We start from the raw sequence: 22,723 nt of genomic DNA, 5'->3' as shown, positions 1-22,723 counted from the left end.
TGGGATGTTCCCTCACATGGTGTCACTCTGTGAATGGCAGTGGTGCTGGGGCGGGGGGGGGGACTCCTGTTCAACCCCCTCCACCCTCAGCCTGTGGAGTGTTTCAGGTTTCCATTAATTCCCCATACCATTTCACAGAGGTATGAAAACCCGGAAAGAGGCTATCCAGAAGAATGTTGTGGTCCGGCACCCCCCGTGTGATGATGACACACAACTTCTGTCTGCTTTTTAAGACCTTCCAGGAGGCCCTTCGCTCAGCCTCTCTGGTCCCCAAGGTCTGGCCATCCAGCCGACCACCATCCCTTGCGCCAACAAAAACAGCAAGACATAAACACGCAAAGAGGAGAAAGGCAGGAGAAAAGGAATTTTGAATGAATGAATGAAAGAATGAATGAATTCCAAGCTAATTAAGAATCTAATGACTGAATTTCCTGTCTCTAAGAAAGTCTCTTCCTGGAAACCAAGAGGAAGATTCAGACAATTTCCTGAGAATATTTTTTAACCAAAATCATCATCAGCAAACCTCACACAAGACTACACACACACACAGAGAGAGAATTTTCCCAGGGTAGGAAATGTGCAGCCCCTTTCCCCAGGGGCTCTCCTGCCCCTTTTGCTCTGGGTGGGTAGGAAGTGGGTGGGGGGTGTTGAGGGTCTGGGTTCAGGTCAGGGTCTGGTTCACATTCCAGGAACTTCCCTCCGTTGCAGGCTGCCATAGAAATGAAGTATCATCCTTATCTGCCACATCCCTCCCTCCCAGCCGACCCCCTATCTTCTCCCCCCCGCCAAGCCCCATTTCTCTGTGGACCCCTCCTATAGTCCCCCACCCCCTACTCCCACCCCCTTGCAGCCCCCTCCTCTTTTTCCCCACAAAAAGGAGCCCTTCCCCAAATCTTTCCGACAAAAGTGGTTTTGGGGGGGTTGCGTCCAGACTTTGGTTGGAGAAGGTCGGGGGGGGGAGGAGGAGGAACAACCACCAAAGGGGGGGAGGGAGAGGCCAGCCTGAGGGGACTCTGCAAGGAACACACACAGAAAGGGGGTGTCGCGGGTACCCCAGTCAGCACCTGTCTGTCAACAGGGAACCTTGGCAGGAGAGCCAATGAGGAGGACGGAAGGCGGGAGCAGGAGAGAAGAAAGGGGGGGCACAAAAGGAGGGGTCTGGACAGAGAGAGAGAGAGAGAGAGAGAGAGAGAGAGTTTCAAAGGGGGATTGATTGATTGAGGGAATGAGAGATCAGAGACTGGGAAATATATTGAAGTCATAGAAGGAGTTAAATACATACAGTGGTGACTCGCTAGACGATGATAATCCTTTCCACTGAAATCGCTGTTTAGCGAAATCGTCGCCTAGCGAAAATCGGTTTGCGGAGCAGGGAGCAAAGATTGTCCAGTGGAATTCCCCCCCCATAGGAATTGCTGTTTCGCGAATTGCGATCGCAAAAAGTCATAGCATAGGCATCCTTCAGTCTCGAGACACTATGGTAACATGCTCTGAATCGAGGAGTGTCCTCTCCAGAGCATGAATCCCGGGTAGGGTAATATGGAGGAGCAGCAGATCCCCCCTCTCCACATTGCTGAAATGATCCAATGGAAAGGCAAGAGCCAACAGAGGACTCCAGCTCCGGGTTTTGCCTCGAGGTTAACCCCTGAAGCCTTTTCCATGAGTGGATAAAGCCACAAGGCAGTGGAGGCTTGAAATCGGAGTTTTCCTTCTCCGAGATGGGCTGCCTTCCAAGGCTGACGAGCCCCACCTCCCCGGCCGGCTCTTTAATAGTGCAGAAGTAGGATCTGATCCTTAAAACTTTCCTGACTCCCCGGCTTATGCAAATCTCATTGGATTTCCTATTTGCCCTATTAAGGCTAGATATAAAATTTGCGGTCCTGGGACACGCGCTTTTAAATCAGGAAGTCCCACCCCTAGGCCCCCCCCCCAGGCCATGTGCTCAGGAGACAAAAAGAAAGCCCAGGAAAAAAACCCAAAAAGTCCATGTCTAGCGAAAGAAGACCCGGTCCTGCGAGGCACCCCTGGGGGCTCAGGGACCTCCCTGGGATTTGCTGCCTTCATTCCCAGCCAGCCCCTCCACCCCTCCCTGATGGAGGAACGGAAGGCGGTTCTTCACGGGTCTGTCCCTGAATCGATTCGAGGTTGAAGTGAAAGCATCTGGGGGGGGGGGGTTGATGATGATGATGATGAGGAGGAGGAGGAGGAGGAGGAAGCAGCCTGCCTCTTTTGTGAGGAACCGGAAAGAAAACAAAGGCGTCAAAGACGGAGTCGCCACAGGGTGTGTGTGTGCTGAGGGGGGGCGCCTTGGTCGGGAGGGGGGGTCCTGAGTTCCCGCCTCTCTTTCCCCCCCCCACAAGCCCCACGAAAGATCCCCCCTCCCGCCGAAGATTCCACGGAAAGGCCCCTCCTGCGCCCCCCCCCGACCGAGTATTTTCCTCCCCTCTTTCTCTCCTGCCCCCCCAAAAAGGCCCCCAAATCGCCCCCCCCACCTCCGTTGGGATCCTCAGGCGGGAAAGAGGTCGGGAGGGGGGAGGGGTGAGGGAGGAAAAGTGGGGGGAGGGGGGGGAGGGGCCCCTCCTGCTCTCCCCCTCCTCCACCACTTTCGTAGCTCTACGTTCTCTCCCTTCCCCAGGATGGAGACTGAAAGTTACCGAATCTCAGCGGCGATTGGTTGGGAGGGAAGGGAGGGGGGGGAGAACGTAGAGCTACGAAAGCCGGAGAGGAGGGGCTGCGTCCCCCCCCCACCGGAACCGGAAGTGAAGGCCGTGCCCCCTCCCTCCCCCCCTTTTCCTCTCTCGCTGTTTCTTTCCGGCCTCTTTTCCCGCTTCAGGATCTGGACGGAGGTGGGGGGGCAATTTGGGGGCCTTTATTTTTTTGCGGGGGAGGGAGGAGGCACGAGAACAGTGGGGGTGGGGTGGGGGTCCCTAGAAGGGGGGGCCGGACCACCACATTCTTCTGCCTAGACTCTTTCCGGTTCTTCATGCCTCTGTGAAAGAGTACGGGGAATTAATGGAAACCTGAAACACTCCACAGGCTGAGGGTCGGGGGGGCTGAACAGGAGTCCGTCCCCCCCCAGCACCCCTGCCGTTCACAGAGCAACACCACGTGAGGGAACATCCCAGAATCTGACTCCCCTTTTTCATCAAGTGACCACTCCTCCCCCAGGCACAAAGCCATGGTCAGGGCTGTGAAGGGCAAAGAGCAGAAGAGGGTCTCCGGCAGAGTCCCAGGGATCCCCAACTTTGGGCTTCCAGAGGTTCTCGGACTGCAACTCCCAGAAGCCTTCACTTCCGCCTCTGCTGGCCAGGATTTCTGGGAGCGGAAGTCCAAGAACATCCGGAGGCCCAAGGTTGGGGGGGACCCCCTGCTGTTAGACCCTCTGGACGGCTGCCTTGGCTGTGGCCACCCCTCAGCCGCCCTTTGCTCTGTCAGGCTCGGCCTCCTTTTTCCAGCTGGCAAGGCGGGCACGAGATTGTGCAGCAGTTTTGGGCTATTTCCTGGCTTTTGGAATCATGGGCATAGAAGCACACAATCTCCCCACACACACACACACATTCATAAACTGGAGGTTATTTTTTGAAGAATTGAATTCTCCAGATTGTCAAAAAGACAAAGGCTTCTATGCTAAAGGGAAAGCTTTTAGTTTTGTCCATCTGAGAAGGCTCCAGAATGATTTGGTTTTTTTTTTTCTTTTCTCCCAAGGACGGGGTGAGGTTCAGCTGATGCTCTCCTGACTTTTCTCTGGACGAAAAGAGAAACCCAAAGCCCCCCTTAAAGCAGGTAAGATCTCTTTCATTCTTTGAGATCAGATGCGACACTGTGTTTGTTTATTCATTAAACAATAACCCTATGATTAGCAGGATGTGAGATGTTGTAAAGCTTACATCAGTATTTCAGAGAATTTTAGCCCAATCGCAGGAAGCATCGGGAGCGTTTGGAGAACGCCTTCTACCAGACCTTCCATGGTGCCTGGTGAGGGCAAGAGGGGCCACCGAGATGGGGCGTGACAGTGCAAAGGACTGAATTGGTGTGAAATGTCAGGATTTGAACTGTTCTCCCCCAGGTTCTTCAGTCCTGGTGGAACAAAAGTCTCAAACAAATAGTTCCTTCCACTCGTCCGTTTCCAAACATACAGACAGAGAGAGAGAGAGAGACCAACTGGCAGCCTCTCTGTCTCTGAGGAAATGGGAGCTCTCAGAGCAGTTGAGTTCAGGATGGCATAAGCTCTCAAACTGAACCAAATGGTGCATGTCTTCCTCCTCGTTTATATCCACATCAGCCCCCGACAAATTACATTACATTGTTCTCTTACACCTTCCATCGTCTGCTGATACAGGATGACTTCCCAGTTTTCTTGATTAGTTGCACCTGCCATGCTAAGTCTGTTTCAGTTAACAAATTTGGACCCCATGACAGTATCAAAATGGTGGTGCTGTCAGTGAGATTCCAACTCTGGACAGCCTGGCATGCCCCCCCCCCCCATTTCTCCTTTCCTCTTTTGGGATCGAAGAGGGTGAAGTGACTCCTGCATGTCGGGATTGTTGGAGAGGGAAAGATGGAGGAGTGCCTTCTTCTTCTTCTGGCTTCTCTGCAAGAGTAGACCTTTTTTCAATCCATGGAGTCTTTTTGGCTAGTTCCAGTTGACTAATTGACTGATTTGGGGAGCATCTGTTACAGTTTTTGCAGGATTGATGCTGTCCCAGAAGAACACCCGCCAACCTTCTTCCTGTGTCTCTTTGGCTTCTTCCTGCGACGACCAAGGCAGGGTCTCCCCTGGTCGGGCGCGGAGCCTCAGCTGCCCTTGAAAGGAAGGGAAGGGAAAGCCGGAGACCCGAGGAGGAGGAAGGGGTGCGGTCTCTTCCTCAAGAAGGGCTCCTGCCGGGAGGCTCTGACAGGGAAGAGGGAAGCTTTGCAGAGCCTCTGGAAAGAAACAGGAGGTGGGAAGATTGCAGGGTGCGGGTGTGGGCGTTTGTGCATTTATCAGGCCCCAGGCATGGATTGTAGAGAAGGTGCCACTTGCTTTAAGCAAGTGGTGGATGGAGAACATACACATACATACATATATACACACATACAAACGTACATACATAAATGTGGGTTGAGGATTACTCTCCCAAGGTTCCCACAGGTTTTTTTTTAAAAATTGCCAAGATCTTTGTCCATCCTTTCCCCAGAACTTATTGAATCTCTTGCAGAAACATCATTGAAATAATGTTTGAGGATGATGGTCTTTGGTCATAAGGAGAGGACATCGAGGGAAAATGTTTCCATTTTGAATCCCAACGCTAGGTGAAGGGGCGAAAGATACACGGAGACAGAGATTATAGGATCCGATGATCCTCCATTATTGAAAAGAAAATCACAAAGAGAAAATAAAGAGAGGATACAAATTACAACACACACCATCCCATCAGCTGAAATTAACCCACGCTACTCACGTCCACCTTTCTCCACCTCTTGCCACCTTTCCCTTAGGGACTAGGTTAGAGTTACGGTTAGGATGATGGTTATTTTTGCATTTTTAGCACCCTATTTCTCTCCAAAAGCACATGGCGCTTACTAGTTTTCAATATCCCTCTTCTGATTTTTATTTCACTGGTCCATTGTCATCAGTGGCCACATTCCACATTTTTCTATACTGTTCCTCAAGGTTAATTTGATAATCGCTTTTCCTGTTCCTTGCAAAGATGAGCCTTGCCATAGGCACCATTTAATAGCTAATTCCTTTTCTTCTTTCTTCCCTTGGTTATTAACCATATTCAATAAGGCAATCATGGATTCAATCGAGTTTTTTCCCTAATCTCCTATAAAACACCTCCAGCACAGAGATGATGCATTATTATTTAATATATTCAATGCCACCGGAATTAAGTGCCATCTCCATTTTACTCTATAGCAATTTTCTTTTACCCTTATGCTTCATAATTCTGTCATTACTGCGAAGAGTGAGATTCGCAGCTTGGGGATCTATCTGGACCAGGTGCTCACCATGGAAACACAGGTGGCGTCTGTGGTCCGCTCCACCTATTTCCATCTTTGACAGATTACCCTATCTTTATGTCGAGATTAGACCACTGTAATGCTCTCTACGTGTGGCTACCTTTGAGATTGATGCGGAAACTCCAAATGGCACGGAATGCGGTGGCCAGACTTCTTAGTGGGGTGAGGAAACACCAACACATCACTCCCACCCTGGCCGCCTTGCACTGGCTGCCCGTTCGGTTCCACATTGATTTCAAAGTGTTAATGATTACATACAAAGCCCTAAATTTTAATTTTTTTTATTATAATTGTATACATGTTCACTGTTAGCCGCTCAGAGTGGTATAGATTTACCAGATGAGCGGCATATAAATCAAATAAATAAATAAATAAATAAATGGTTTAGGACCTCGATACTTGGCCGGACACCTCCTCCCACCTAGCTCTACTCGTATCACCCGTTCTAGTCAGGAGGGGCGCCTGAGGAGCCTAACGCCGAGGGAGGTCCAGAAAGAAAGGACGAGACACCAGGCCTTCTCGGCAGTGGCCCCTCGACTTTGGAACAGCTTGCCATCAGAGATCCCTTTGGCCCCCTCGCTGGGCATTTTTAAAAACCAAGACCTGGTTATTCAGACAGGCCTTCCCTCCGGGCACTATTTAAATTTCTTTTTATTCTCTCCATCTTAAATTAGTATCTATGTGTTGTTAATTGCTAATTTATTTCTATTGTTTTACTTTGTGCTCTGTGAGCCGCTCAAAGTAGACTATGTCTAGATGGGTGGCATAGAAATTCAATAAATAAATACGTAAATAAATAATAAAATAAATATTCCATATTTTACTCCAATCTTTCCCTTCAGATTCTTTAACCATGTCTTCCTTTTAACACCTGGGGGTTTATATCCTGCCTCTTCTCTCGGTTTGCACATTTCACTTACAGTCTCCTTTCTATTTTTCATTGCTTCTAACTTCAGTCTTTTTTTTCAATAGTTTCCTCAAATTTCACATTTTTTCTACTTTCTTCCTTTTCCATTCTTTTGCCCATTTTCCTAACTAAACTATTTTTAGTCATGAAATCCTCCCTTCTCCCACCAGCTTCCCTATTTGATTGCTATCTTGTATCCGTTTCATCCAATCTTTTATACACCCATTTAAGAATTTATGGAAAATGTCTCAACCACTTTGGTCAGAGGGGTTAATCATCACTTGCCATTCTTTTAACTACATGCCAGTAATCTTTATTGGTAACATCCAGAATAGGAAATTTAATTTAAGGATCTGTTTCCTTTTAAGTAATGCAACAGCTTGGGCCCAGGCTCCCTGAAGGACGGTATCTCCCTATATGCGCCTTCTTGGGGATTAAGATCAGCAGAGGGGGCCCTCCTCTCAGCCCCATTGCCAGGCCAAGGACAGCTGATGGGGACATGGGAGAGGAGGGCCTTCTCGGTGGCAGCCCTCAGGCCATGGCACGCTCTCCCTCGGGAGATCAGGAAAGGGACCTTCCCTGTTTATCTTTCTGAAAAAAGCTAAAGACCCATCTCTTCAGGCAGGCTTTTAACAATTATAAATCCCTGCACCCCATTTAAGAAGATAATACTAATTTTTCCTATTTTAATATTTTAATTATATTTTAAATCATATATTTATTTATTTATTTATTTATTTATTTATTTATTTATTTATTTATTTATTCGATTCGATTCGATTCGATTCGATTCGATCTGATTTGTACCCCGCCTATCTGGTCTACTCGACCACTCTAGGCGGCTTCCAGTATAGGATAATACAATAAAACACAAAAACATTACATAATCATTTGATACAGTTATAATAAAATTGAGTGAGAATAAAATAAGAAGGAATAGACAATAAATGAGGTATTGACTGGAGGGAAGGCCTGGATGTACAACCATATTTTTAATTGGGTTTTAAAGATTCCCAGCATAGGGGACGCACGAATCTCTGAAGGGATGTTGTTCCAGAGGCGAGGAGCCACCGCCAAGAAGGCCCGGTTTCGTGTCTTTTCCTTCCGGGCCTCTCTCAGTGTCAGGCTCCTCAGCCTCACCTCCTGACTCGTGCGGGTGATCCGGGTAGACGGTGGGAGCAGGCGTTCCACCAAATATCGAGGTCCTAAACCGTTTAGGGCCTTGCAAGTAAAGCATTAAGACTTTGAAGTCGACGCGGAAACGAATGGGCAGCCAATGCAATGCAGCCAGAGTTGGAGAAATATGTTGGTATTTTCTCACTCCAGTGAGGAATCTGGCTGCCGCATTCTGCACCACCTGAAGTTTCCGCATCAGCCTCAAAGGCAGCCCCACATAAAGCACGTTACAGTGGTCTAATCTTAAAATTACGAGCGCATGCACCAAGGTAGTGAGTGCCCCCATGTTGATATAGGGCCGCAGCTGAGCGATCCGCCACAGATGGAAAAAGGCGGTGCAGACTACCGATGCCACCTGCGTTTCAATGGTGAGTGTCAGGTCCAGATGTACGCCCAGGCTGCGGACCCCACTTTTCGTGGCCAGGGTCACCCCCCCAAATGTAAGAGAGTCACTAAAGCTGCCAACCACAGGGCCACCCACCCTCAGAACCTCCGTCTTGTCCGGATTCAGCCTCAGCCCATTTTCCTGCATCCATTTCAGTACGGCTCCCAGGCAGCGCTGTAGGGACAGGACGGCATCACCTGCAGTTGGTGAAAAGGAAATATATAGCTGGGTGTCATCAGCATATTGATGACACGAAGCCCCACAGACCCCTGATGACCCCTCCCAGCGGCCTAATGTAGATGTTAAACAGCATTGGGGAGATAATCGACTCCTGTGGAACCCCACAATTGAGACTCCACGGGGCCGAGACCCTCTCCCCAAGTTGCACTCTCTGGGGACGGTCCCCCAAGAAGGAACGGAACCAGGCGAGTGCCAAGCCACCAATTCCCAACTCGGAGAGCCTACCCAGGAGGATAGTGTGGTCGACGGTATCAAAGGCCGCTGAGATGTCGAGGAGGACCAGCAGAGACATTTTATCCCTGTCGGCCTCCCTCAACAGGTCATCACACAGGGCGACCAATGCCGTCTCTGTACCGTGGTGTGGCCTGAAGCCCGACTGGAATGGATCCAGGGCATCTGTTTCATCCAAGTGAGCCTGAAGCTGATCAGCCACCACCCTCTCGACCACTTTGCTCATGAAAGAAACATTGGCGACGGCCCTGTAGTTGCCAATTTCGTCCAATAATTTGTATTCTAATATTTAACCTACAGTGTTTTTAACTGTGTGACTTAATGTTCTGAGCTGCTTTGGGTCCCTTCTTGGGAGAAATGCGGTGTATACATTAAGATAACAATAACAACAACAAAAATATTAATAGTAACAGTAATAAACTGTGGAATTCCAGCCTGGTGTGTAAGCTTTGGAGACCTCCAGAGCTGTTCATCAGCCTCAGTAGTGCTTATGTCGGAGTGGCACAGTTTTTTTAGCAGCGCCTGTTGCTGAACCTCCTTGTTCCAGTCCCACCAGTCAAGAAAATCAGGCAGAGGTGCTAGACTTCTAGCAACTAAGTCTATTGCCATTTATAAACAGCAGCAACGGCGTAAAAGTCCACAACCCTCTCCATGAGCCAAGAGAAAGAAGTCATGACCCAGTGGCCATATAGACTATCCCACACTGTCCAGTCGGTGGTCAGAGACCTGACATCATCATCTTCACCCTTAAGTTGTGTATTCCAGTGTCCTTGTTGGACACACCTGCTGACACTGTGTACATGGTCTCTGTACCGAATGTTCATGGCTGTAAAATTCAGGTTCTGTTGTATTTGGCTTATTTTATATAACCTGACAGTCTGAATGTGGGATATTGTACTTCTGTAGCCACAATTTTTTAAAAATATGATCCAGTGTGTTGCCAGCAGGAGAAAAAGTTGCCAGGCTCCCCATAGGAAAAGGCAGCCTGAATATTAGGAGCAGGACTGGGAGCAGTGAAGATGGTCTGTGCAGGACACTCTCTCTTCTGCTCCCTGCCATCCACACTTGCTGAAAAACAGCCCTGACCTTTGCCTTCAGTTTGGAAGAGAAGCGGTGGATTGTCGCACTGTCAGCTTCTGGGATTTCCCCTTGTGGGATGTCGCTCTGTGAACGGTAGTGGTGCTGGGTGAGCCCTGCTCCACCTCTTCACCTCTTGGCCTCTGGAGTGTCTCTGGGTTCCATGGTTTCCCCTGCTATTTCACACCGTTACAAGACGGGGGATACCTTGGTCAGAAGTACTAGGAGCGAGAAGGACCTTGGAATCGTTTTAGATCACGTCAAAGATGAGCCAAAAGTGTGATGTGGCTGCAAAAAAGGCCAGTGCTATTTAGGCTGCATTAAGAGAGGGAGAGACTCCAAATCCCATGAGGTGCTAGTTCCCCACTCCTTGGTCAACCTAATCCTCCTAGTTTCTGGTATTAATACCAGTACTTTTTATTAATCCTTGCTTTTTCATCACTATTTCAAAATCTGTTAATTATGTTTTGCCAGTCTGTCAAATCTTCCTTTATTGGTTTCATCCTAAAGAAAAAATAATTTTAGGTAGTAACCCTGTGTTACACATTACATAGTACATCAAATTAGGCTTTCCTTACTACGCTCTCTTACGAATTATCTTCCATATTTCCGTCATATCTTTCTCCGTTTTGTCTAATATATGTTTATGTTGTAAAATGTCAAGAAAACCTTTGATATGTGGACACAAACAGTGGCCTTGGTGGATGCGTAGATGTTGCCCCTCTGGAGGGAATGAGAAGAGAGCTGACAGAAACTCCGTGCTTTGTCTTTCTCTCTGGATGCAAAACCCTATGACAGGCAAACGTAATTATAAAAATACTTTGTATTTAAACATCTAATTTAAGGAAGTACAAAGATTGATACTATGGTGTAAAGAAAATCATCTCACACTTAACATCAAAAAAACTAAAGAACTCATAATTGATTTTAGGAGGAAGAGAAATGTACATTTACCACTGTACATAAACGGTGAGGAAGTGGAGAGAGTTGGTAGTTTTAAATTTCTGGGTACTTACATCTCAGAGGACCTCTCATGGACTATAAATGCCAACATGCTAATAAAGAAGGCACAGAAGAGGCTGTATTTCCTGAGAATGCTCGGGAAGTTAAATTTATCACAGCATTTACTTCTGTCCTACTACCGTAGCACCATTGAGAGTGTCCTAACCTATGGCATTCTGGCATGGTTTGGGAGTAGCTCTGTAGCGGACAAAAAAGCTCTACAGAGAATCATTAAAATTGCCCAGAATATCATCGGGCTCCAGCTACCAACCCTGGATGACATCTTCACATCCCGCTGTCTGAGGAAGTCACACAGCATCCTGAGAGACTCTTCCCATCCTGCTTATAACTTTTTTGAACTGTTACCGTCTGGCAGAAGATATAGAACAATTAAGACTCGGACCACACGTTTTCTAAATAGCTTTTATCCTAGAGCTATAATTGCAATTAATAATGAGCTTAAAGACCACCAGTAGTGAACAATTAGTTGGACTGTGTTACTTGGCCTGAGGTGTAGATGTTTGTATTTTTAGTGGGGGACTTCTAGTGGGTGGGGAGTGTTTGGGGAATGTTATGTGTGTGCATGTGTCTGGTCTCTGGATGTCTGTGAATTTCGTTGTATGGTATACTGTGTATATACTTACAATGACAATAAATTATATTATTATTATTATTATTATTATTATTATTATTATTATTATTATTATTATTATTATTATTATTATTATTATTATTATTATTATTATTAAATAGCTTAACTTCAGCATAACAGTGTGTACAGAACATATAATGACTTTTTTGCTCACGATCCCACTGTCAGCCCGACTGCCCGTCAGCAAAGGTGCAGCAACGAATGCTCTTACCTGAGCTGCTTTCATACAAACTTCAGCCCCCAGAATCCCAGGCGCCTACCCGTGGCTACGGCAGCCTCAAACTTCCCCAATGAATCACCTTCGGGATCTGGCTGACCTACACACACTTTGTTTCTTCGGCTTTCCTATTGATTGATTGATTGATTGATTGATTGTATTTCTACCCTGCCTACCTGATCAAACGTACATTCCTATGTGAGTATGTTGAAGACCTAAATTTACTGTATTTCTCAGTGACCTGATCTGTACGAATATTTTGACATAAAATTCCTGTACGTAACCTCCACCTCCTAGCTTCTTTATAATCACATGTACTCTTAAAATCCATATTCACCAGTGTGTGATCTGCTACTTTTATTAACCCTGTGTCTGTTTTACAAACTTTAAATCACAATCACTAGATGCATACATATATAATATCTCCTAAACTAACTTTTATATGCTGATGAATAAAAAGTTTAAATATCTGGTTGCAGAACCAGAGGTTCCCTGCTGTGTCTCCCACGGATAAGGTCAGCTTGTGTGGCCCTCGGGAAAATGCAAGGTCCCAGAAACAGGGAATGGGGAACAACTTTTGAGTATTCTCTACCTAGAAACCCTCCAAAAAAGGGTAGCCATCAGTCACAATTGACTTGATGGCCCATGTTTAATAATATTTTGGTTAATATTAATCAACTATATTTTGCCATCACTGGCCCTTTGGGAAGTATCAATTCAGGCAAGGGGAGTCCATGATGTTTTCACAATATGGCTAATTTTTCAAATGTTGCCAGGAAAGTCTTCAGGAGACATATGCCTTTCAAAGGAGTCAAAGACAGAGCAAACTCTTTGGTTTAACCTCCAGTTAGATTCTGCTCTGTGCTATATTCTCAAGACATCTTTTTTTTCTCTATCAGGCAACAAACATGATGGCCAGAATTATACAGAGTCTCTTCTTCTGTCCCTGAAAAGAGTCAAGTGTGAAGCTGGGAAGAAAAGCTTAGAAAAAACCCATGAGCTAAAGGAGAAACGGATTAAATGCCTGAAGTGTGAAGACAGCTTCAGAGCAGTGCCGCTAGTTTAGTTTGAAGAACTCATCCTGGGGAGAAATCATACAAAAACATGGAATGTGAAAAGGGTTTCAGCGAGAGAAGAAATCTGCCTTCACATCAAAGGACCCACACTGGGGAGAAACCACATAAATGCATGGAATGTGAAAAGAGCTTTACTCGCAGTGATGCCCTTAGGTCACATCAAAGGACCCACACTGGGGAGAAACCACATAAATGCATGGAATGTGGAAAGAGCTTTAGTTGGAATGGTGCCCTTAGGTCACATCAAAGGATCCACACGGGGGAGAAACCACATAAATGCATGGAATGTGGAAAGAGCTTTAGTCAGCGTGGTGCCCTTAAGTTACATCAAAGGACCCACACTGGGGAGAAACCACATAAATGCATACAATGTGGAAAGAGCTTTAGTCAGAGTGGTGACCTTAGGTCACATCAAAGGACCCACACTGGGGAGGAACCACATAAATGCATGGAATGTGGAAAGAGCTTTACTCTCAGTGGTCAGCTTAGGGTACATCATAGGACCCACACTGGGGAGAAACCACATAAATGCATGGAATGTGGAAAGAGCTTTAGTCAGAGTGGTGCCCTTAAGTTACATCAAAGGACCCACACTGGGGAGAAACCACATAAATGCATGGAATGTGGAAAGAGCTTTACTCTCAGTGGTCAGCTTAGGGTACATCATAGGACCCACACTGGGGAGAAACCACATAAATGCATGGAATGTGGAAAGAGCTTTAGTCAGAGTGGTGACCTGAGTAGACATCAAAGAACCCACACTGGGGAGAAACCACATAAATGCATGGAATGTGGAAAGAGCTTTAGTCAGAGTGGTGACCTGAGTAGACATCAAAGGACCCACACTGGGGAGAAACTACATAAATGCATGGAATGTGGAAAGAGCTTTACTCTCAGTGGTCAGCTTAGGGTACATCATAGGACCCACACTGGGGAGAAACCACATAAATGCATGGAATGTGGAAAGAGCTTTAGTCAGAGTGGTGCCCTTAAGTTACATCAAAGGACCCACACTGGGGAGAAACCACATAAATGCATGGAATGTGGAAAGACCTTTAGTCAGAGTGGTGACCTTAAGTTACATCAAAGGACCCACACTGCAGAGAAACCACATAAATGCATGGAATGTGGAAAGAGCTTTACTCTCAGTGGTCAGCTTAGGGTACATCAAAGGACCCACACTGGGGAGAAACCACATAAATGCATGGAATGTGGAAAGAGCTTTCTTTCAAGTGGTCAGCTTAGGGTACATCAAAGGACCCACACTGGGGAGAAACCACATAAATGCATGGAATGTGGAAAGAGCTTTAGACAGAGTGGTGCCCTTAAGTTACATCAAGGGACCCACACTGGGGAGAAACCACATAAATGCATGGAATGTGAAAAGAGCTTTAGTCAGAGTGGTCAGCTTAGGTTAGATCAAAGGACCCACACTGGGGAGAAACCACATAAATGCATGTAATGTGAAAAGAGCTTTAGTCGCAGTGATGCCCTTAGGTCACATCAAAGGACCCACACTGGGGAGAAACCACATAAATGCATGGAATGTGGAAAGAGCTTTAGACAGAGTGGTGCCCTTAAGTTACATCAAGGGACCCACACTGGGGAGAAACCACATAAATGCATGGAATGTGAAAAGAGCTTTAGTCAGAGTGGTCAGCTTAGGTTACATCAAAGGACCCACACTGGGGAGAAACCACATAAATGCATGTAATGTGAAAAGAGCTTTAGTCGCAGTGATGCCCTTAGGTCACATCAAAGGACCCACACTGGGGAGAAACCACATAAATGCATGGAATGTGGAAAGAGCTTTAGTCAGAGTGGTGCCCTTAAGTTACATCAAAGGACCCACACTGGGGAGAAACCATATAAATGCATGGAATGTGGAAAGAGCTTTCTTTCAAGTGGTCAGCTTAGGGTACATCAAAGGACCCACACTGGGGAGAAACCACATAAATGCATGGAATGTGGAAAGAGCTTTAGTTGCAGTGATGCCCTTAGGTCACATCAAAGGACCCACACTGGGGAGAAACCACATAAATGCATGGAATGTGGAAAGAGCTTTCTTTCAAGTGATCAGCTTAGGGTACATCAAAGGACCCACACTGGGAAGAAACCACATAAATGCATGGAATGTGGAAAGAGCTTTAGTCGCAGTGATGCCCTTAGGTCACATCAAAGGACCCACACTGGGGAGAAACCACATAAATGCATGGAATGTGGAAAGAGCTTTAGTTGCAGTGATGCCCTTAGGTCACATCAAAGGACCCACACTGGGGAGAAACCACATAAATGCATGGAATGTGGAAAGAGCTTTCTTTCAAGTGATCAGCTTAGGTTACATCAAAGGACCCACACTGGGGAGAAACCACATAAATGCATGTAATGTGAAAAGAGCTTTAGTCGCAGTGATGCCCTTAGGTCACATCAAAGGACCCACACTGGGGAGAAACCACATAAATGCATGGAATGTGGAAAGAGCTTTAGTCAGAGTGGTGCCCTTAGGTCACATCAAAGGACCCATGCTGGGGAGAAACCACATAAATGCATGGAATGTTGAAAGAGCTTTCTTTCAAGTGGTCAGCTTAGGGTCCATCAAAGAACTCACAGTGTGGAGAAACCATAGAAATTTATGGAATGTGGAAAGAGCTTTATTCAGAGCTCCTGATAAGGCAGAAGGAGCTCATTCAGTTTTGTGCTGATTTCTACTGGAAAAAATAAGCAATAAAATGACGTAGTGCAAAACAGAGAGAAAAGATAAGTGCAGTGCATTGTGAAGTGCCACTTCTGATGTTTTTTACTTTCATCGTTAATTAAAAGATATCACAAAATAGATGTGGAACCTTGTGCTAAAAAAATGGAAATAAGTATATATTGTGCAATAGACGGTTTTACAAAATTAGTGTAAATAGAGAATGGGATGGATGTTCTAAGGCTAACTGATGAAAGAAAAGCAAGTAATGAAGAGAGAGAAGCTGTCCTTTGTTTTATAAGGATTTACCCTCAAAAATAATAATCGTAATTGAGTTTTAAAGAGGCTACCAATGAACCTATTCTCTCTTTTTTATGAACACACACACACGTATATATATAATGCAGGAAGAACCAGGCATTTCTATGCTACTGTATTGAGAGTATACTGCTTTGTAATGGCAGGGATTACACTGGAAGGAGTGGAAATTTTGGTTTTTCAAGCTCTGCTCTCTTTGGGCCCTGGACTGCACTGGACCGGAGGTGACCAAATCCTTTGATCCTTAACATCTGAGCTTCTCGGAGGCTGGGAAATCTAAGCCTTGGGAAGATTTGGTTTTGCTGACTTATGCAGAATAAAGGAATATAAATATTGGGAGAAATCTCACACAAAGTGTTATTAGAAAGGAATGGAGAAACATAGGTGTTTGGTTTCATGATGCCGGGTGAAATTCCTTGGAAGAACGGAAAGATAACAGTGTAGCAGTGACAGCCACCAATGGATTTTAGAAACAACTGGGAGAGAACAAAATTGTCTGTTAACAACACACTTACAGCCAAATTGTGCTTTTTTACTTTGTATATATTTCTTTTTTAACTGTAAATACTTTTGCATGTTTGTTGTGGGGGTTTTTCGACTCTTTAGCCCTTTTCTGAAGGTTGTTCTTCCTAACGTTTCGCCAGTCTCTGTGGCCGGCATCTTCAGAGGACTGGAGTCGGTATTGCACCAGAGCAAAGAGTTTTGATTCCTGTCCTCTGAAGATGCTGGTTACAGAGACTGGCGAAACGATAGGAAGAACAACCTTCAGAACATGGCTAAAGGGCCCGAAAAACCCACAACTACCAACATGAATCTGACCCAACTCCGGGAGGCAGTGGAAGACAGGAGGGCCTGGCGTGCTCTGGTCCATGGGGCCAAGAAGAGTCGGACACAACTTAACGACTAAACAACAACATCTACAGTATGATATATGCAGGAAATGGGGAAACCAAGAGGAGATTCAGACTATTTCCTGAGAATATTTTTGAACCCAAAATCAGCAGCAGCAAACCTCACACAAGACTACACACACACACTGAGAGAGAGAGAGAGACAAACTTCTAGTGTAGAAAATGGACAGGCCCTCTCCCCAGGGTCTCTCCTGCCCCCATTGCTGTGGGTGGGAAGAGCGGGGGGTTTGAGGTTCAGCTTTGGCTGCCAGATGGGTGGCATAGAAATGCAGTATCATCATCATCATCCACATTCCCAGCTATCTTCCAACTTACATATTCCTGCGTTTCCCTCCGACTTGACTCACAACTTTCGCACAAGCTGTGAAAGAAGCAGGGGGTGGGGTCTTACAGCTGACTCCCCCCTCTATCGTGATGCCTGGGTTGGTCTGGAATGGATGCTTCACAGCCATTGGCTTTACAAAAGACCTGCCTCCCACCCACCCCCAGATGCAAAGGCTGAAATGATCCCTGTGAGGAAGGACTCTTTCTGGGTTGCATTTCTCTGTTTATTTTCTCCAGCCCTCCATCTAGGAGGGGCGAGTCTTCTTCTTCTGTCTCTTCCCAAAGCCCCCTCCGTCCGTCTGTCAAGAGGAGCCTCCAAAATCAGAGGCCGCCGGAGAGGTGGTTCGTCTTTGGAAACGAGGAGCCGGCCTTTGGGAAACGGGCTGGCCCTGGAGGGGGCCTTTGGGACCCGACCCCCAGAAAGGGCTCTTCCTGGGCAGCCAGGAGAAAACTTTCCAGCAGAGATCTCCTTTCTTGGGGGGAGCAGAGGAACTGGCCGGCAGGATCTACCCCTCCAGTGCTGGCCAGAGGGGGGAGGGGGAAAGGGGGCAGAGGCCACCTGGCCGGAGGGCAGACTAAGGGGCCTGGATCTAGCCTCCCTCACTCCTAGCCAACCCCCTATATTCTCCCCACCTCCAAGCCCCATTTCTCTGGGGCCCCTCCTATGCCCCCACCCCCTCCACAGGAACTTCGCCTGAGGATCCAGACGGAGGTGGGCGATGGTCGGGGGGGAGAGGAGAGAGCAGTGGGGGGGTGTCCCTAGAAAGATATCCCCACAATGGGGAGAAATATAGCCCCTGCCCCCATCTCACCCCCCACTCCTCGGGGGGCTGGAGGGGCCTCTCCGTTCCTCGTCTCCTGCTGGGGGAAGGGGGATATTTACTGGGGCTTGTTTGTGTGTGTGTGTGTGTGTGTGTGTGTGTCTAGCCCTGGAGGGGTAGACAGGAGGGGGGGGGCCCAGCTGCAACACCCCACAACCTGCATCCCTGGAACTGACATCAGCTGATGCTCTACAAACCGATTGGGACACACCTCATTGGAGGTGGAGACTGCAGGCTCAGAAGCCACAGGGACTTCTAATGTCCGAGCATTCTGAACCCAGAGGCTAAATACTCAAAGCTAAGTTTTCATAATTTGGGGGGATTAGAAAAGAGTCTGTGTGGGTCTTCTAAACAAAGGCTGACCCAGGGGGAGGGGGATGGATGGGCAGGAGGAGCTACGAAAGAGGAGGGGCTGCTTCCACCACTGCGTTCCCCCCCCAGAACCGGAAGTGGGGGCCCTGCCCCTCCCCACTTTCCCCCCCTCTGTCAATGTCTTCTTCCCGCCCTCTTTCCTGCCTGAGGATCCGGACGGAGGTGGGGGCGATTTGGGGCCTTTATTTTTGGGGGGGGTGGGGAGAAAGGGGTGGCAGTGGGGGTGGGGGACCCTAGAAAGATATTCCCCACCAAAAGGAGAAAAATACCCACCCGCTCTTTGTGTGTGTGTGTGTGCGTGTGTGTGTGTGTGTGTGTCTTTGTGTGTGTTTCTCCCGGAGTCCCCTCAGGCTCGCCTCCCCCTCCCCCTGTTGTGTTTTTCCCCCTCCTCCCCCCCTCCTGAGCTTGAGCCCCCCCACCAGGAAACCCCTTTGGTTGGAAACCTTGGCGGGGAAGTTCCTAGAAAGCCCCAAGTGGGAAATGGGGGGCTTTTTGGTGGGGGGGAGAAGTGGGGAGGGGGGGCTGCAAGGGGAGGGAGGATAAGTGGGGGCTGAAATAAATGGGGCTTGGACAGGAGGGGCAGAAGACAAGGGGTTGGCTGGGGGGAAGGAGGGATGTGGATCATGAGGATTATATTTCATGTCTATGACAGCCAAGGCAGTTGCTGATGCTGCCCCTGCAAGGGAGGGAGGTTCCTGACACGCGAACCAGGCCCTGACCTGAACCCAGACCCTCAACACCCACCCACCCCCTATACTCTTCCCACACAGAGGAATGGGGGGCAGGAGAGCCCCTGGGGGGGAAGAGAGGGGCTGCCCCTTTCCTACACTGGGAAAAGTGACTGTGTGTGTCTGTGTGAGATTTACTGCTGCTGGTTTTAGGTTTATAAAAATATTCCCAGGAAATTCTCTGAATCTCCTCTTGGTTTCCAGGAAAAGACTATCTTAGAGGCAGGCAATTCAGTCATTAGATTGTGCAGCAGTTTTGGGCTATTTCCTGGCTTTTGTTAATCATGGATATAGAAGCACGCAAACCCCCCACCCACCCACCCACTTTCCTCAAATTTCACAAATTTTCTACCTTCTTCCTTTCTTTTTCATTCTTTTGTCCATTTTTCTAACTCAACTATGTTTCCTCATGAAATCCTCCCTTCTCCCACCAGCTCCCCTATTTCCTTGCCATCTTGTATCCGTTTCATCCAATCTTTTATAAACCCATTTAAGAATTTCTAGAAAATTTCTCAACCACTTTGGTCAGAGGGGAGATTGGCAGACTTCTCACCTGTAACATTACCAACTTTCTAACAACTTTTAAAAAAAGATTTATCAGTCTTCTTAACCTCTTCTTCAATGTTTTGTTTGAAAAAAATGTTATTCCCACTGTATAAGATTTTTTTAAAGATTATTTTTAAATTTACAAAACAAATGAAAGAAAACAAAATACTACTACAATCTAAACCACAGTGCACCCCCATACCCACAGGACCCTTTGGAACAATACTTTTAATATGAACCTCTTTTCCAAAATTGTATTGTTTGTTGTTCAGAGGCTTTACCCTTTCCTTTCACTAATACAAAGTCAATAAATCAACCCCAAATAGCATCAAAATATTTGAACTTATTTCCCCTCTTTTCATCTTAAGTTCAATAGTCAATTTATCATTTAGCTCAGTGTCCCATACTTCATTGTACCAATCTTCTAATTTAATATCATTTTTATCTTTCCATAATCTAGCTATTAATATTCTAGGACTTGTCATAAAATTGGAAATCAATTCCTTTGAGCAATAATGAAGTTCTATCTTATCAAAATTTGAATTGTGGTGTTGGAGGAGACTCTTGAGAGTACCCTGGACTCCAAAGAGAACAAACCTATCCATTTTGAAGGAAATCAATCCTCAGTGCTCACTGGAAGGACAGATCCTGAAGGTGATGCTCCAATACTTTGGCCATCTCATGAGAAGAGAAGACTCCCTGGAAAAGACCCTGATGTTGGAAAAGTGTGAGAGCAAGAGGAGGAGAAGGGGACAACAGAGGACAAGATGGTTGGACAGTGTCATTGAAGCAACCAACATGAATTTGACCCAACTCCGGGAGGCATTGGAAGACAGGAGGACCTGGCGTGCTCTGGTCCATGGGGTCACGAAGAGTCGGACGTGACTAAACAACAAAATCTTATTAAAAATTAACAACAAAGCAATTTTAGAATTGAATTCAATATCTTTTCCAAATATATCACGTGTTTCCTTAAAAATTAGTTTCCCAAATTTCTGAATGCATTCAGAGTCCCACCACATATGATAATATGTGTCAATTTCTTCATCACATTTCCAAAAGGCCTTAGAATAGTCTGAATGTATTACCGTATTTTTCAGTCCATAAGACGCTCCTGAACTTAAGACGCACCTAATTTTTAGAGGAGGAAAACTGGAAAAAAATATTCTGAACCAAATAGTGTAATAAAATATTTAATAAACTATACAGAATAACATTTGAACCATGTAAAGTGAACAGCAGTCAACAGTGGCATTAAGAACCATTACCACTGACTTTAACAACCCTCTCTTTTACTTGTTCCTAATGCCGCTCAGCAGGAGAAGACTCCAGCCTGGAAAGCAGGAAATATGAAAAATTGGGAGGGGGGTGAGGGAAGGACTTGCCTGGAAGGGCCAGACTTAGTTGGGCATGGAGGCTGATCTCCGAAGAAGAGGAAGACGAGACCAGGAGGGAGAATCGCAAAGTGTGGAAAAATGATTCCTTTCCTTTCTTTTATATAATGCCCATCTGGTTAGATGACACCATGCCACTCTGGGTGTCTTACAAGATGTGGGGGACAGGAGAAGGAAGGAAATATTCAAAGCTGGAATGATCTGAAGATGGAGACTCCTGAATTTGACACTAAAACTTTACAATGCTCTAAAGATTATGTGCTTTTTTTTTATACCTGTCACAACTACCTTTTGGGAGAAAAAAAATCAGATCCTTGTGTTTAATGCGTTCCTATGGCTCCAAAACGCAACGTTGAATGAATGAATTTATTTATTACGGTCAGGTGACCAGCTCATAATACATAGTTTTCCCCGGCAGCTGTTTGCCGGGTGCTGCTGGCTTCACTGCAGTCAAGCGCCGCCCGGTAGAGGAGCTTCTTGACTCGGTGCAGATCAAACAGGAACTGGACATCCAAGGAGTGCGCCTGCACATCTCTCTCTCTCCTTTAACCCCCCCCCACAAACATCTTTATGGTCTCCTGGGAAAACACTTGCCAAGGGGGCTCCTCATGAGTTTTGGGTGGACAATATTGTTGGGGTGGTGGGTGGAGAGAGAGGAGAGTGGGGGGGGTTCAACTGCAGAGGGTGATGATGACTGTCTCCTCCCCAGGAGGAGGTAAGAAGTGGGATACCCCAAGGCTGAGTCCTGGGTCTGGTCCTCTTCAACATGAGTAATGACTTGGATTAAGGAAGTTATTTATTGATTTGAATGATTGAATTGATTTATATATACCGCCCATCTGGGCGCTTTACATAACATAATAAAACAGACAATACCATAAGAAGACAAAGTATAAATTGCTCAAAACAAAATTAAACAAATAAAAATGACATCAATAAGCATTAATATTAAGAACCGAAAGGATCAGACGGCGGGGTTGATCAATAACATGAGTCAAGATAGTCAACAATAAGAGGAGTCAAACACCCAGCCAGGAAGATCTTACTGGAGAGGCCAGTCCAGCCAGAAGGAAATGTTCTGTCAGATAACAAGGTCCCAAACTGTTTAGAGTTTTGTATGTTAACACCATTACCTTGAAGCTGGCATGGAAACGAACAGGTAACCAGTGCAGGGCAGCCAAGGTGGGGAAAATATGCAGATGTCTCCTCAGACCACTTAGCAATCTGGCGGCGGAGTTCTGGACCCGTTGGGAGTTTCTGTGATAGCGCCAAGGGCAGCCCCACATAGAGAGCATTGCAGTAGTGTGATCACCAGACTACCAGTGCATGGACCAGCGTGCTGATGGATCCTGTGTCAAGGTAAGGATGCAGCCAAGTGATTCACCTTTGATGAAAATAGGCGGTGTGGACCACAGACACTCAGTGGGACTCCATTGATAGCGCTTGGTCCAAGAGTACGCCCAAACTGCGCATCTCATCCTTCAGGGTAAGAGAGACCCCCAGATGACCATTCCCACCGGCCTCATATAAGTATTAAATAGCACTGGGGAGATAATTGACCCCTGTAGGATTCCACAATTTAGAGTCCATGGAGTGGACAGCATCTCCTCAAGCTGCACCCTCCAAGGAGGATACCATGGTCACTCATAGA

The 22,723-nt window shown here is 46.6% G+C and overlaps 1 protein-coding gene across 1 annotated transcript; it reads left to right on the top strand.

Moving 5' to 3' along the window:
• The first annotated feature begins 3,294 nt into the window (after positions 1–3,294).
• On the top strand, positions 3,295–15,801 carry LOC144585056 (uncharacterized). The gene is given in 2 exon segments (XM_078382508.1): positions 3,295–3,783; positions 12,790–15,801. A coding segment is annotated over 1 exon segment (2,358 nt). The 5' UTR covers positions 3,295–3,783; positions 12,790–12,994; the 3' UTR covers positions 15,353–15,801.
• Positions 15,802–22,723: the final 6,922 nt, after the last annotated feature.

Source organism: Pogona vitticeps, chromosome Z, assembly GCF_051106095.1.
Source record: "Pogona vitticeps strain Pit_001003342236 chromosome Z, PviZW2.1, whole genome shotgun sequence".
NCBI classification, from domain to species: domain Eukaryota; kingdom Metazoa; phylum Chordata; class Lepidosauria; order Squamata; family Agamidae; genus Pogona; species Pogona vitticeps.
The sequence above is the reverse complement of the archived record's forward strand: the minus strand, read 5'-3'. Positions and strand labels throughout refer to the sequence as shown.